Here is a 17,017-nt window from a genome sequence, read left to right as displayed (position 1 = left end):
ACCACTACCACTACCACTATAATAAACAAGAAAAGAAGAAAAAACAACAACAATAATAACTACTACTACTACTACAATAACAACAAACAAGAAAAGAATAAAAAACTACTACTACTACTATTACTACTACAACAAAAAACAAGAAAACTAAACAACAATAAATAAGAAAAGAAAAAAACTACTACTACTACAACAACAACAAACAAGAAAACTACTATTACTACTACTAGTACTAGTACTACAATCACGACTACGACCACCACAACAACTCTCTCTCTCTCTTCTACTACCACTACCACTACTACTACCACTACAATAAACAAGAATAGAAGAAATATCAACAACAACAACAACAACAACTACTACTACCCCTACTACAATAACAACAAACAAGAAAACTAAACAACAATAAACAAGAAAATAAAAAAAACTACTACTAGTACAACAACAACAATAACAACAAACAAGAAAACCACTACTACTATTGCTGCTACTAGAACCACGACTATGATGACTACGACTATCACAACAACAAACCACTACCACTACAATAAACAAGAAAAGAAGAAAAAACAATAACAACACAACAACAACAACTACTACTACAATAACAACAAACAAGAAAAGAAGAAAAAACTACAACAACAATAACAACAACAACAACAAACAAGAAAACTAAACAACAATAAAGAATTTTTTTTAAAAAAAACTACTACTACTACTACTACAACAAACAAGAAAACTACTATTACTACTACTACAATCATGACTACGACGACTATGACCACAATTACGACTACCACAATAACAACAAACTAGAAGAGAAGAAATTAAACAACTACTAATATTATCATTATCACTACCACTACTACTATTACGACTACCAAAACAACAACAAACAAGAAAATAACAAATTAAACAACAACTACCACTACCGCTACCGCTACTACGACAACCACAAAATCAACAAACAAGAAAATAAGAAATTAAACAATAACTACTGCTACCACTACCACTACCATTACCACAACAACAATAAACAATAAAAAAAGAAAATAAGAAATAAAACAATAACAACAACCTCTCTCTCCCTCCCTCTCCCTCTCCCTCTCTTTCTCTCTTTCCCTATTATGTTTAATGTTTTTTCTCTCTCTCTCTCCTTTTCTCTCTTCCTCTGCCTCTCTCATTTCCTCTCGCTCCCTCTCCCTCTCCCTCTCTTTCTCTCTTTCCCTATTATGTTTAATGTTTTCTCCCTCTCTCTCTCTCTCATTCCTTCTTTTCTTTTCTCTCTTCCTCTCCCTCTCTCATTTTCTCACCCTCTCTCAATACATATGATTTAAAAAAAAAACAAGTAAAAGAAAAAGAAAAAATAGAAAAACAAAGCAAGAAGGAACAATGCACTCACTGTAAAGGCCCGAGGATGGATTCAACGGCTCCTCTTCGCGACGGCGGCTCCTCTTTGCCCTTCATACACTTCCTTGTCTTCTTCGGGAATGGCAACCGCGGCGGTGAGAAGCTTTCATTCTCCCTCTTTCTCTCCCCCTTCCTCTCAAATGCAAGATGGAGTTCACTCTCCCTTTCGCTCTCTCTTTTGTTTACTCGCGCAAAATAATGTGCTCGGGTTTCGGCCCACGTTTTTTTCGTCTAAGCACCGTCGCTATTTGTGTCATGACGCAAATAGCGACGTCACTATTTTGCGTCAGAAAGTGCCATCGCTATGCCTCCATATCCTTGTAGTGTCAAAGAGATAGACCATCTCCACTGCTCCCGGCCTTGCGAATTCAATAAAGGATGTCTTGATCTCCTTTTGTGAGATCCATTGCACTAAATTTGACAACCTGTAAATCGCCCCATGTATTTTTGAAGTAAGGCATCTTACAATTGTGATCGATAGTACAAATTGCCACAAATGAAGAAGCATTACGAACAACAACTACAATCCAAATAGCAAAATACACAGGCTACTTACAATCCATTCATAGTACAAACCTGGCATATCTTATGCCAATCATGAGATTTTAGCCCTGATAATTGGTTGTCTTTAGAAAACGTTGTCGTAGAGTTCACGCAAGGGCTGCAGAACACGGGGTTCAAGATACAGCAAGAGAAGAGGCTAACAAGAAGAATTCAAATATTTGATGCCAAATTTCACTATATTTCTTGTCAAGAGTGTTACAAGAAATTCATGATCAGAAAATTCTGGTGACAGTTACATTGATCAGAAAAATGGACATTATCTAGTAATCCAGTCAAACATATCTCTTAGTGCAGAGAATCATCTGTTGTACAACACATCTGATTTCTGATGTTCATAGAGGTTTCTATCAAATACAGATTACATCAGCATATACATTTTGTAACTTGACAATTGCCTGTTCAGCAGAAGATTTCAGAAGATCAAGAGATCTGAAAGAATCTATGTACTAAAATCTGCCATATTCTAGAGTATCAAGTGTCCACATCTGAAATTGTATAAGCATAAGAATTGCCGTTCTCTGTTTGCCATCACGACCTATTCTTCCAGAAACGATGCATGAATGTCTTATAGCATGTATATGTGGAGGTTTCAGACATTCCAGTTCAGCCACACACCCTGTTCTTCAATTCAACATTAATTGCATTGATCACCTCCTTCGTACATGAAAAGCAGTTACAACAGGCTGTGCACCCTTAGAGTTGTTTAGGAAAGACACAAGATTGTCAGCTGGATGTGAGACAATGGCACAGAAAACTCCTGTAATGTAGCCATCAGCAAAGCTAATTGCAAGCTGAGTAAGTTTTGAGCACTCTTCTTTGGGAATAGGCACAACATTCTTATACAGCAGCTCAACCGTTTTCTCAAAGCATGTAAACTTCATCATAGTGTATGGAATCTGGTGTCCCCATAATGGAATAAGACCCTTATAAAGGCCTGGGTAGCCCTTGGATTCAACAAACTTGGGAAATCCATCAGCCAAGTCTCTGGTAAAACCTGGCTGGGTTTGAACACGAACTTTCACATCTTCAAAAGGACATAAACCAATGTCAGAAATGAATTCTGCAGAAGCTGATTCCGCCAGGTCAATAAGGGTCTTGTACTATTCAGCGTTCTCTGGTCCAGCCAAATTAGTATAGTACTTCTTAAAGTACTCGTGGAATCCAAACTTGGCGAATTCTGTCAAAGAATTGTGTAAAGATTCGATCAAGAAACCCAAATTCCGAGTCACACTACGACTGAGCTCAGCACGGAGAGGCATTAACAGCATGTCCAAGCTAAAGTCCCGCCTTAAGAACCAGAAATTCTTCTGGAAAGAGAACTTGAGGCGAAGGTCGATCGGAAGGCTGGAGTTCTCTGCTCTCATGCACCATAGCAAAAACCCTAGCTTTTCTTTGTGCCTACCTGCCTCAGTGTATGAGTCTGTGGGAAAGCTTCCGTGCGAGTTCAACAATATAGCACGATGGCCATTTAACACCTCTGTCTCTCCTGCAAAAAGATGGGTAGACGTCTGAACTGTTGTTGAGCGTCTCGTCACAAAATGCAGTCCAACCAGGTCTTCATACAAGAGACGGCCATGTCCTCAACGGTAATCCCCATTCATAGCAATGTTCGCGCCTCGGAGCTCTTCCGTCGCCTGTACAATGGCTTGATAACACCATCCACAACCGCCAAACTTATCAGTTGTCGCCCTGCAGTCCTCTAGTCTGGAGCTCGTCTTGCAGGAAGCGCCTCCATGCTTTGCAAACCCGAATCACGAAGATGATGACGTCGTCTATTGCAAAGCTTTCTTTATCTTTGCAGTGGCTTTTTCAACTGCAGGTCGGCCCTTGAACACGTCCTTCACCATAGCGTCTTCTCACCCGTTGTTGTCATACTTGGAGTCTTCTGTAGGCTTCATCAACTTGCCACCTTCAACATCTGGCTTCTCCCCTCCTCCTTCATTGTCGTTTTTCCACATGGCTTCCTCCACAGATTGAAAAAAATGTCACCAAATTCCCCTGTGATTTTTTTTAGTCATGCCGTCCTTCATCTTTTTCCACGAAGGCCCCTAAAAAAAATCCCTTCTTTTTTTTACCCAAAAGATGCTTTTTCCCTCCAAAAACAGTTTTTGAAACCAAATTAGTCTTCTCTTCTCCTCTTTTAGTTGAGCAGGAATAAAATAAGACCTCCTCTTTGACAAGATAATTTCTGTACACCCTTACAAGATCTAAGCACCATCATTGATTTTGACTTTGAGGTTTATGTTTGAAGTCATGCATTGCCCCTTTGACAGTCAGCTTTACAAGAGTAATCTGCGCATAAACTTCGACTTCGGCCTTGAAAATTGGATGGCAAAATACTTCCTCGGTGCTTCACTAATGCTTTACTCGCTTAAGCAGCTTTTGAGAGACTTCCTTCAACTCTATGTCATGGGAACTTTTGAACTTAGATGATCACTTCCACAAACCTTCCTTTGATTCCATAATTCCCTGCACTTTTCTTAGAGATCATCATTGAAATTATCAGTTTGATAATGTCCTTTGGCATCAGTTTTTCATATTTTTCCAATACACACACATCATGCATCCAAACAAAATCATACACACACACTAACGGAATATATACATTGGATGTGGATTATCATAATGCATCTCACACACAATGAATCACACACAGAAAATAACACAAATGCACAACAAAAGAAATGGAGGTGTATACGACTCGGATGCGCAGCAACACGACAACGTGGACCTGAGAGAATGCATCATACCCATCGCAGTGTGGATAGACTTGATAATTTGCTTCACAATGCGCTTTTCTTTAACGGACAAAGCCCAAGGAGCGCGAGGTAGTTGCAAACAACCATCAGCACTCGACTACAGCCAAAGCACCTCTATCTTGCCTACCTCCTTCAAAACCATTTGTGCCCTTGCAGTGTCTCTCTTTCTTGTGATGTGGTCCCATAGTAAGTTGCCCACGTTCTTGAAAATATGCATGGGATCCAACAAGTGGTTGATCTGTTAGTGGGTCCAATATGGCAAGTCATAGAAAATTAAGAACCGTCGCATTCCTCTCTCATTTCCTCTCTTTCTCTCTTAGTACACATCATTTTTTACAAAAACAAGCAAAAGAAAAGGAGAAAAATAGAAAAAAACCAAGAGGAAGCAATGCACACACCGCAAAGGCCCGAGGATGAATTCGGTGGCTCCTCTTTGTGATGGCGGCTCCTCTTCGCCCTTCCTGCACTTCCTTCTCTTCTCTTTGCAAATGGTGGCGACCATGGTGGTGAGAAGCTCTCCTTCTCCCTCTTTCTCTCCCTTTCCCTTTCAAATGCACGATGTAGTTCACTCTCTCTTTTACTCCCTCTTTCGCTCTTTCGCACAAAATGCCACGCTCGGGTTTCGGCTCACTTTTTTTTGCCTCAGTACCATCGCTATTTTCATCGCTAGTGATGTAAATATCGATACCGCTAATTTGCATTGGAAACAACCATTGCTATACTTCTATATCCTTGTAGTAACTCATATTAAAACTCCCACAAGAGGGTGGTTCCTCCTCTTTGAATATTGGCCAAGAGATTAATCCATATGAGCATTACTCCTACATGTAGATAGAGTAGCTTGCAAGTTAAATGAACAATTGTGCTTGATCCCATTGGGACCCTCCTCCTTGATAACCCCACCAAAATGGAGGACTAAATGAGTGTTTAAGTGTGAAATAGCCTAGAATTTTATGAACACACAATAAGAACATAGGTTTCCAACCAAGCAATGCACCTAGCAAGACTCGAACCCATAACACAATCATGAGGCCATGTTTCAACTACTATGCCATCATATCTATGACCAAGCTACACATGTCTTATATTTCTATAAGATTTCCCTTGAGTTTTGAAGCACCATTAGGATTTTCATTTCTATCTTTGTTATGATCTACTATACATGCATAAAGATGAGTATGAACACATCAACCAAACTTAGATTGTGGGACCACACTTGTTTCTGAGAAAAGTTTTATCTTTGTAATTGACAAATATGGTCTTAAAAGCATTATCTTTAGTATCATATCTACTCTTATTATAAAAGTCGTCATATTGATATCCATACTTTTCCTCTATAGAAAAAGCCATTTTAGTCTATTAGAAATCAATTTTTATGCCAAATTTTTTTATATTAGGTGATCATTATGATTTTGATAGCTCAAAGATAACCCTATTTTTCACCTGAGTTGTTTGATGACCCTTATTTTTAGTCTAAAAAGTGAAAATTTTCCTTTTATAAGAACATTGATCATAAGATAGGATTTGACTTTATAGTTGACAAAGCTTTTCTTAAAAGCATTACCTAGAGCACTATATTTCCTCTTATCATACATATCAACATAAATGCAAAAAAATTTAATGTGGCTTTTTATAAGGTAGTGTGTAAGTTATTATTTTAAAACCTTAAATTTATATGTACCAATCAATTCTTGCACAAAGCCTTCTTGTTTATTGAAAGTGTCAATACTTCTAAGGTAAGGGTAATGAGAGGGTAACTTCTCTAGAACATATTCAATAAAACAAAGATAAGCCATATTGCATTCATCCCAATCAACCTAAGATCTCTCTTTCTCATTTGTAGAAGAAAACTATCTACTGAAAGCACACTCGAATTCACGCCATGTATAAGCCTGGAATTAATATACTAATTCCATAGGGATAAGATCGTCTTGATAGAAAAAATGGGAGACATAACGTGGATAATTTTATCATATTAGGTAGTGACTTATGCACATTGAGTTGACAAGGGGTTGACTAAAATAGGGAGTGATGAGAGTTCTTATGAGCATGACTACCAAGGCCCCTAGACCAGGTTGATTCATCTCATTTCAAACTCAAGGTAGAATGGTGCCCATCTCAAGACATTAAGTACAACAACAGCTACTCCAACTAATTAGCAAATCTAGATATGCCCAAATGTTCTATATAAATGCATGATAGCCTCTTCTAAAGGTGTAAATTTAATGCCTTTATTATTGAGGTGTAAATCAAGTAGGGAGCACATAGTAGCATGTGATAATTACAATCCTAAATTTTCAAAGAGGTAATTCTTTGAAAGATTTATGTTAGGCTCATAATTTTTTCTTTTTGTGAATCTATTTGTTTAGACGTATGAAACCCCCCTACAACAGTTCTTTCTTGATGGTAGTTGAATAATGCTTAATGGACCCCTTTGTTTTTGCTGATTTATGTGACTTAAATGTTGTCTCCTTCTTTTTCTATCACATTGGACTCCATCTAGCTATCTTTTTGTAGCTTGTTGAGACACAACTAGGAAAATTACATGAGCTTATCTCTAAACGTTCAAAGACTCAAGTGGAACATTAAAACTCCATTAACACCATTACTATTTTCTATGAAGAATGCAAAAAACTTTTATCTCAATAAGGCAAGTAATAAGTGAGTGATAGAATGCATAAAATTGCAAATTGACATGTGAGGTTTACTTGAAACAATGCTACTAAGAAAAGTCGCAAGTTGGAACTTCTCTTGAATCTAATTCTATGAGTATTTTAAATGCGTCCATTTTCTAGAAAGAATAATCCAAATTAAAGGGCTTCATGTATGTGAACATTTGACCAAAGATTGACTTCTCTTTGAGTACACATGTGAGATTCAAACTAAATATTGAAGTTAGGACTTTTTTTAATGGCACCATGAAAAAGACTCTAAGCGTCTCTCCTTAGATATAGTATCACTCCAATGTCAAGATTGTGGGAGAGAAGGAAGGAGTCTCACTTGTAGCTTCCTTGCTTGCACAATGGGGGAATACACACAAAGGTGGAGGCTGAAAATAAATTTCCTCTTCTTAGTTGTGTAAGCCAAAAAGAACTCTCATACAAAGAAAATAGAAGAGCCCTATATATGGGTCTCAAACCAAACTCAACTAACTAAGGTGGCATACTAACTGAGCTACGAACTAGAGTAGATAAGGATAGATGTCATCTAGCTATTATTCATGTGTGGTGTACCAACCGCATCTGCAACTAACAAGTCGGTGACATAAATGCACAACGGTCACCCTGGCATATCACAAGTGGAGCTCGATATCTCAACATCCAATGTGTGCCAACCCTACATCTAACACTCAGCTTGTCCAAAAGTAGAGTAATAACCCCATAAGGGAAAATCCTTTTTTGACCTTGAGTTCAAACCATTCAAGATTGCTTGCATTAAATTAGCAAATATTAAAAGCATGGAAAAGGCTCCAAGTGTGTCTCTTTAGACATAACATTACTCAAACATGTGCCAACCCTATTAGGCTTGGGGCAATAGCTTCACATTTGACTGAGCTTGTGCAAAAGGTACTATAAAATCCCCACTAAGATTGGGTTTCAACAATTCAATATCACTTGCATTTGGCAAATATTAGAAGCTTGGCATTGGATGGCCCATGGTCAATATATGAGGAGTACGGATGACTCAAATACCACCTTTCCATGCTGTAAAGTTATAAAATCTATGGTGAATCCTAAGTTGCTCCACACAAAAGTAGTCTATGGTGTATAATAAATCAAAGTGTGGTGAATCTTTTTGAAAAGATTTATATCAAAATCAAAGACTTTTGAATACAAATTCGATCTTTTTTCAAGAAGAAGGCTTCAAATTTGAATTTTTGAAAAAGTTAGCAAATCATCACTGATAATGACCCCATATAATACTCACATTCATGGTGTATTTTTATATACCTTAATTATCTATTTCTAATGATTATTAGATTATTTGTGCATATACTTAACTTGAGAGTGATAAGAAACCCCTTACACTATACTAAAGGGTTAATGCTATATACCCCCTCCCTTGCACCCCCTAAAAAGAAAAAAGGAAAGAAAATAAAAGGCTTGAAATAAGAATAGTAAGTTTATTAGTAAGTAGCATGGCAGTTATAAGTAAAATATATGTGATTGAAACTCTACTCTCATTGATTAGCACTTGAGGCTACGTTACTATCATAGTTAATGTCTCTACAAGAAGCTCTACCACACGAGTTGTATAGTTTTGAAGTGTTCAAAAGAAATCAAGCTATTTAGCTATAAAGGAAGAGTTGCATGAGATGTATCTTGGGGCATCCAACTTAGCTGTTAGGGTTTTCTTGCTTTGACCAATAAGTATTTGCATGAAATTCTAGTCCAATTCCAATAGTTAAGTTAATTTTCTTGGAGAAAACTTTAACATTGTATTAAAAGTAGAAAAGGATTTACATCCAAAGATGGGGACTTCCAACATTTTAGTGAGTTTCTGACTCAAACCCTAGTCCACTTCCAACACTTGACGTAGCTTAAATGGGTAGTACTTTCCATGAGATGTGAATTGTTTGCTATACAACTTGTACAATTTCTCCCTCAAAAATTTTTAACTTGAAATTGCAATCTAGTTCGAATACTTGAGAGTTGATTGAAAAATTGAATACTTCTACTTCCCTTCCAACACTTGAAGTAGCTTCAATAAGGTAGTAGCTTCCATGAGATGCTACTTTTTGGAAGTACAACTTGAATAGTTTTATGTTGTGTTGTATGTCAATACTATACTGCTTAGGCTATGAAGGTAGAGCAGCATGAGAACTGTCTCTCATCATCCACCAATGCGGGTTGGTAGTAAGGGTTTTACATGGTCAACAAGGTGCATAAGTGCAAGGATGTGGATTTTTTCCATCAACTTGTAGAAGAAAATTTAGATAAATTCCCAATAGAATTTCCCACATTGTGAATTGCAACAACATCATGAGCTAGGTGTGGTTGGGGCCAATGCGAGAGTCTACATACATCATGAGCTTTTGCAAGGGAAAGACTACATGCATAACTAGGTACGGTTGGGGCAACGGGTTGTCAGCCTCAAGAAGTGGGCCTGCTTGCCCCAAGCCGCAACTAAACTAGGTGTGTGGTAGGCTTTTTGAGGAGAAAAGGCTGAAATATTGGACACTACATGGGAAAGAGCCCCTTTGCACGCATAAGAAAATGTCAAAAACTTTGTGTGAATTGGTGAATTGGTCATTGTGGTGACTTGTGAGGACTATGGTCCTCTCTCTCTCTCTCGATGTTTGAATATTCATAAGACAGCGTTGAAAGAAGGGGCCGCTCGAGGCCCCATCGAGCCCACGTGTGACACGTGGCAACATGGCTCTACACCTCTCTCTCTCTCTCTCTCTGGTCTATCAATCTATATATTTGCCAAATTTATTATTTATAAGCTGTATCTCTAAACACACATAATGCGCACCTTATCAGACACCACGATGCCTAATTCGACAGCAGGACAGGTGATAACATGCAAAGGTACGTAGCTGCCATTCTCTGTTCATCATCACCTCCTTCCAAACTATAGTTCCTATGCATTTGGAACTGTATTAGTCCTTGCCTTACATCGTAACATATTGATTTTATACGATGAGAGCAGCCAGTGATTTTTTCTGTTTCTGATCCCCCCCCTCCGCCATAGCTGCTGTGGCCTGGAAGCCCAAGGAGCCCCTGGTTATCCAGGAGGTGCAAGTGGATCCCCCGCAGGCTGGCGAGGTCCGAATCAAGATCACGCACACCTCGCTCTGCCACAGCGATATGCTTGTGTGGGAGAACGAGGTAATGTATGCGGCCATTGCTGATTATTTTTATTGTGTCAGGGTTTCTTGCTCCTAAGTACGACGGCCAGCAGGTTGATAGCTGATGAGCATTCTCCTTCTTGTTTGTGGGGTGATTAATGGCAGGGTGCCTTTCCTCGGATTCTCGGACACGAGGCGGCCGGGTGAGGATGGCTTGGGTCTGATCATGAGAGAGAGAGAGAGAGAGAGAGATTGATGAAGCTTGCATGATGGTCTCTGGACTGAGAAAGACACTGAGAGATGATCGTGTACTGCATATCCAAATTGCAGGATTGTGGAGAGCGTGGGCGAAGGCGTGACAGATTTGAAAGAAGGGGATCATGTCCTCCCAGTGTGCACAGGCGAGTGTGGGGATTGCCGCCAATGCAAGTCGGATAAGACCAATCTCTGCGCCAAGCTCAAGGTGGATCCCGGCCGGACTTTCATGCTGCATGATGGGAAGTGCCGCTTCTGGATACGAACCAGCGAGGGGGAGCAGATCCCTGTTTACCATTTCCTGAACGTGTCGAGCTTCTCGGAGTACACGGTGGTGGATGTTGGCTGTGTTGCGAAGGTCAATCCGGATGCACCTCTCGACAAGATCTGCCTCTTCTCCTGTGGAATCTCCACAGGTGGGGTCAGAGTTTACCAGTTGCACTGTATATTTCTGAAGGCTGTCACAGCCAATCATTTAAAAACTATGATACGAGCATCTTTAAAGCTACAATCATCTGAAAATCTTGATGAGCCATTGTCCGTTTGTCTGTCTCTCTGCACACGCGCGCGCACACACACATGTACTAGTTCCAGCTATCATGTACTTATGTTGATTTCATGATCATTCAACAAGTGTGTGTACATTATAGGACTTGGAGCTGCCTGGAACTGTGCCGAGGTGGAGAAGGGATCTACTGTTGTTATCTTTGGGCTGGGAGCTGTGGGTTTAGCGGTAATTCATGGGGTTAAAATTTCCGAGCTTTCATGTCTGCTTATGTGTTTCCCACAAACAGAAAAGGGAAATGAAGAATGGTTTGCTCTCATCTGCTGTCCGATCGTGTGCTCTCCCTTCTGTTGTTTAGGTTGCGGTTGGATCCAAGAGTGCCGGGGCATCGCGTATCATCGGGATCGACATCAACCCAGCAAAATTTGACACAGGTGCACAAACAGCGGCAAGGGTTTTACTCTGAGCAAATAAGTAATTAACCGGACAAGAAAGATTTGCTCTGATCAGAACAAGTTATGATATGTTACTGGCCATAGGAATGAAGTATGGCTTCTCTTTTGTCTCATGGGTTGTGTGTGAATGACAGCCAAACAGTTTGGTGTTACCGAATTTATTAATCCTCGGGATCATACCCAACCAATTTCAGAGGTATGCCTTTTTTCTCTAACCCTTTATTGTTTGAAAATATTACATTCATATCATTCTCAGAATGACACTTTGGGTGACCTTTTATTCCAGATGTAAGGCTCTTTTCTCTAACCATTAATTGTTTGAAGATTCTATCTTATTAATATTTCAGTATGACGCTTTCAATGACCTTTTACTAGAAAGCAATGTTCACTAAAAGCCGAGGATTAATAAAACATGGATTGGAAAAATCTTAGAGAAACACTTGCAAAATAAAGAATAATATGTTTAGAACCTTCAAGTATACAAACTTTTAGGTGTAAACTGGCAAATTTGTGATTTGATTAATTACAAAATCCCTCCAAAAGTTTTAAGTTAAAAAGCATTCGTATCTGCTACCAAAAATGTTTTTCATGAACACTCTTATTGAGCCCCTTGGGAAGGGGCTCTTAGAAAGGTAAGACTTTTGGAGGAGGTTGCAACTTATCGAAATCACCATTCAAGAAGTAGATAGAATGCTTTGGAACTTTTCCAAAAAATAAAAAATTTGCATTGATCCTAGGTATCTTCATTGCTAAAAAGAGCATCCTATCTCATGACGTGATTTGGTCTTACAATGCATGAATTGTAGTGGTCCTACTAATATCACATGATGTGCATCGATTTGGTGTGTTTATGATGCTTGCATAGAGGATAGTAGTATTTTATGATATGATTTAGTGTGTATTGAATACATAGCAATAGCAAATAATAGTATTATGAATGCAATAGTAGAGAAGCTAAGCTTGTCCTTTTTGGTAAAGTATATGTAACTACATTCACTTTTTGCTTGTGTACAAGCAGGTGGTAAAGGATTTGACTAGTGGGGGTGCAGACTATTGTTTTGAGTGTGTGGGCAATGTTGACCTTATGTTATCTGCATTTGAAAGTTGCCATGAGGCTAGTTTACTCTCTCTCTCTCTCTCTCTCTCTCTCTCTCTCTCTACGCTCCGAATAACAAATAGTAAATATAAAACTCATTCTCATTCAAAAAAAAGAACATGTTAATTGTATTGTGAATTATTAAGGAACAATGGGGGCAAAAAATATATGCCTATCAATAATGTGGCTTCATTTTATGAATATATTATACTCATCTCAAGCTTGTGCAATTACATTGAGCTCTCAAATATAGTGCATTATTGAAGATCTCTTGATAACTTATTCGAATATGACTCTTTTCACATGATACAAAGTAGTTTACCACTCTTAAAGTTTTGATATATTGAGATGAGAGTGCTTAAGTCACTCTTGGAAAAAGAAAGTGATAGCTTTCTTTAAAGGAGAGTAGTATCTTTAGAAAAAAAAATGGGAATATTGTTCCCTCTTTTCACATTTTTGTATTTTAGTTGCTAGAAGTTATGTGCTTTCTTATGTTTTGTAAAATTACAGGCAAGTTTCCTTGACTTGTCTCATCTTAGATAGCGATTCTTGAATGAGCTGTTTTTCTTAATATTTGTGTTAGTCACCATGATAGAGCACTAAGAGGTGTAACCAAATCATAGCAATTTACTCATGACACTAGTAACATTCTAAAATATCCTCTTATAATGTGGATAAGATTGTGGTGCAACTCTTCGACTAACATATATATATTTTTATTCGTGGAGGGATGGGGCAAGACAATTTTGGTCGGTATAGAAGTTCGGCCAGAAAAATTGCTACATATGCATCCCATCCAATTGTTTGCAGGAATTCAAATCAGATCCTCCATTTTTGGTGAATTCAAAAGGTCACAAATTCCAAAACTTGTGGACATGTATATGGAGAAGGTATATTAACTTTGTTTTTTACACATGTTTTCAAAAGTTATAGATAAATTTCAATTTTTACATATCATCTAACATGCGCTAACATTGTTTTTGTTGTAAATTTTAATAATTGGGTGGGCAAATCACATGAAGACATTAAAAGTCGATGACTTTGTGACACACGAGCTACCATTTGAACAAATCAATGATGCTTTCAAACTTCTTCAAGAGGGAAAAAGTTTGCGATGTGTCTTGCATATGATGCATATCCCCAAAATGTAATTCAAAATATGTTGTCCAACATGAATGCTCGTACACTGTTTTTAGTCCAATAAGTATCAATTACTTATATCGATTAGCATCGACAAAATTTTAACACATGGAAAGTAACATGAGAAATGCTAATAGGAGGCACCATGAAACTTTGTACAACATTCCATATATATTTTAATGGTGAAATATTTATTGTTCAATTAGTGTAGGGTCATCTTTGCAAGTCAAATAGTTATTATGGTATTAACATAGGCTCACAATGTTCTTCAGATAATTGTATGCCAAACAGTTACTAGGTTAGGTTTTTATTATTATATTATTAATAATTGAGAAAACCTAAGAACAAGAGAGGCCATGCCTTTTTTTCTAAAAGTTATGTATAAAGACACATTGGACATTTAGAAAATGCACTTAACATGAACTGTAGATAATTATTATTGATGATGATGACAATAGAGATAATGCTCATGTTCTCAAGCTAGATAGAAATGTATTCCATAATCTAGCGCCTACAATATCAAATAATACAAACTATATAGCTAAGTACTAGCATGCTAATTTCTTATTGCATACTAACTTTTTTTATGCCAACAACACAAGCTAGCAAAAGTATCTACATATTTGTGTACTAGCTTTGCAAATGACCAGCTTACTTATAGTAGCCATGTTGTCATTGTCACTAGATACTATGCTAGTTATATAATTACTAACGGTGTACCTAGTCACTATCTAGCTAGCTAACTATCTCATTAGTAATTAGTCGTGGTAACCTCGGTAATTCACTATACATGTACTCTCTGTATCACATACGTTCAAGGTCTATTTATAAATATCCTTATGTGTGAATTTTTCCTTAATAAAACATAGCCTTTTTCTATTAAGTAATCCCTTAATATGGGACCTTTTTGTATGTAAAAAAAAGTGTGAAAATAGTATTTTAAAAATTCTTTATGTTGAACATACATGATATATACATATATTTATTATTGATCTCCTCAGGGTGGTAACTATTTAGTTAGCCTCACTGTAGCTTTTTTCATAGTAGTTAGACATGGTAACTAACTAGTTAGTCTCATAATAGCTTTTTCCTTGTGCACTAGATTCTTGCTACTTAGCTAGTCATTTGCATATTAGCTATTTACTTAGCTAGTATAGATAGTCAATTGTGTATTAGCTACCTAGCTAGTTTATTACACTCTACCTATCACTGTACCTATATATCTATTACTTATATAATTGGGTTTCTCCATATTGGCTATGTAGCTACTTAGCTAGTCATTTGCATATTAGCTATTTACTTAGCTAGTATAGATAGTCAATTGTGTATTAGCTACCTAGCTAGTTTATTACACTCTACCTATCACTGTACCTATATATCTATTACTTATATAATTGGGTTTCTCCATATTGGCTATGTAGCTAGTTAATTGCATATTGGTTACAATTACTTTGTTTCTTGTCAGATTCTAGCCAGTTAGTTACATACTAGCTATCCCACTAGTTTCTTACATGTAGTTATGTAATTCAGTGTCCTATACACTTGTTATCTAACTAATTTGCTACATATTGGCTATTTGGTTAGTTAGGTACATACTAACTATCAATCTTGTTAATTGCATTCCAACCATGTAGTTATGTAGCTAGTTAGTTGCCTACTAGCTATCCAACATATTCCTTTCACACTAGCTATCTATGTAATTAGCTATATAATATCTATAAACCTTGTGAAATCTTAACTATATAGCTAGTTGGCTACATACTAGATATTTAGCTAGTTTTGTATAGTCATTGTCTAGATACTTAGGTGTAGACTAGCTATATATGCTTGTTAATTATATTCAAATCATAGAACTATGTAGCAAATAAGTTTCATACTAGCTATCTAGCTAATTAGCTACATACTAGTTAGGTAGCTAGTTAGCCACACTAGCTATGAACCTTGTTAATTGCATTCTAGGTACGTATATATGTATCTAACTAGATACATACTAGTTATATAGTTGGTTTGTTGCATATTAGCTAGCTAGCTAGATAACCATAGACCACCTTTCTTGCTTGCTAGTTTGTTACATACTAGATGACAACTAGTTAGTTGCATTCTAGCTATGTTGTTAATCTTAATGATTTCACTCTAACTAGGCAGTTAGTTTTCGACAGTCCATATATAACCTTGTAAATGGCATTCTTTTTAGGTAGCTAGATATCTATATAGTAATCCCTACGATTTGCTACATACTAGTTGTTAACCTAGGTAGATGCATATCATTAACCTAGCTAGTTAGGTGTATACTAGCAAAAAAATACAAATCTCATATCTGCTTATTTAAATTTACAATTCTCTTGATGCGACTTGTATGTCAAAATTTTCCCTCAAATTTTTCTTATAACTTGTATGTGAGCATACTTCAACACTTGTTTTAGTAATTGAATCATCTTTTTGTGTAGGAGTTGAAAGATAGGCATCTAATTAGTGTTGAAGTAAAGGTGAAATTTATAACAATGTAAAGTTAATATATACTATTTGACATGCCAAATATGTAATTTTGTCCCAAAGCGATAAAAAATAACAAAAAAGCTAGGTGAGGCATATATTTGTGTACATTGTATTCTAAGAGAAAGAAGGAAGAAAAAACAACAAGAAAACATTTTGGCCTCTATCTATCTTATTGTGTTCTTGAGTGAGCTTTCTCATGTATGCTTTGTGTATGTTCAATGCAATAACTTCACAAGTTTTCCCCACCACATCATTCATGACATGCTATCAGAGGGGAAGTCCCATCGAGAGACATTGTTTTTAGATGTTCAGTGAAACAAAACAAGGATTCAAGCAAGAAATAAACTGGTAAGGAGATTCAAGGAGATAGTCTAAAATGCTTTGACAAAATTGTTCAAACAAGAATCAACTTTAAAAGTTTACACATCCAACTTTACTAATTGATAGTAAGTTGAACTATTCAAGAAATGTGTGCTAACATTTCTAGACAATACAATTATATGAGCTATGGACTTTGCTAGGAATTACGATCCATGCATT

General features: G+C 37.1%; 1 protein-coding gene and 1 pseudogene across 1 annotated transcript; one reads left to right on the top strand and one right to left on the bottom strand.

Annotated features, from left to right (window-relative positions):
* Positions 1-2,624: 2,624 nt before the first annotated feature.
* LOC148011532 (mitochondrial phosphate carrier protein 3, mitochondrial pseudogene) lies at positions 2,625-3,341 on the bottom strand (annotated as a pseudogene).
* Positions 3,342-10,230: 6,889 nt separating this feature from the next.
* On the top strand, positions 10,231-14,183 carry LOC148011531 (alcohol dehydrogenase 2-like). The gene is made up of 10 exons (XM_087670232.1): positions 10,231-10,270; positions 10,434-10,570; positions 10,696-10,733; positions 10,861-11,201; positions 11,436-11,518; positions 11,649-11,724; positions 11,880-11,941; positions 12,764-12,859; positions 13,570-13,731; positions 13,864-14,183. Exons 1-10 carry the CDS (start codon positions 10,231-10,233, stop codon positions 13,990-13,992), a joined length of 1,164 nt encoding a protein of 387 aa, XP_087526358.1. The 3' UTR covers positions 13,993-14,183.
* The last annotated feature ends 2,834 nt before the right edge of the window (positions 14,184-17,017 follow it).

The sequence above is a fragment of the Lygodium microphyllum genome, chromosome 28 (genome assembly GCF_053477565.2).
Source record: "Lygodium microphyllum isolate KBCC chromosome 28, Lygodium_microphyllum_v1.1.10, whole genome shotgun sequence".
NCBI lineage: Eukaryota > Viridiplantae > Streptophyta > Polypodiopsida > Schizaeales > Lygodiaceae > Lygodium > Lygodium microphyllum.
The sequence above is the reverse complement of the archived record's forward strand: the minus strand, read 5'-3'. Positions and strand labels throughout refer to the sequence as shown.

What these genes read in the sequence shown, in the direction of transcription:
- LOC148011531 (XM_087670232.1), top strand. Translation starts at nt 10,231, where the DNA reads ATGCCTAATTCGACAGCAGGACAGGTGATAACATGCAAAG. An exon ending in ACAGGTGATAACATGCAAAG is followed by an intron (nt 10,271 to 10,433) that starts GTACGTAGCTGC and finishes CCTCCGCCATAG; the next exon opens with CTGCTGTGGCCTGGAAGCCC. An exon ending in CTCCTGTGGAATCTCCACAG is followed by an intron (nt 11,202 to 11,435) that starts GTGGGGTCAGAG and finishes TGTACATTATAG; the next exon opens with GACTTGGAGCTGCCTGGAAC.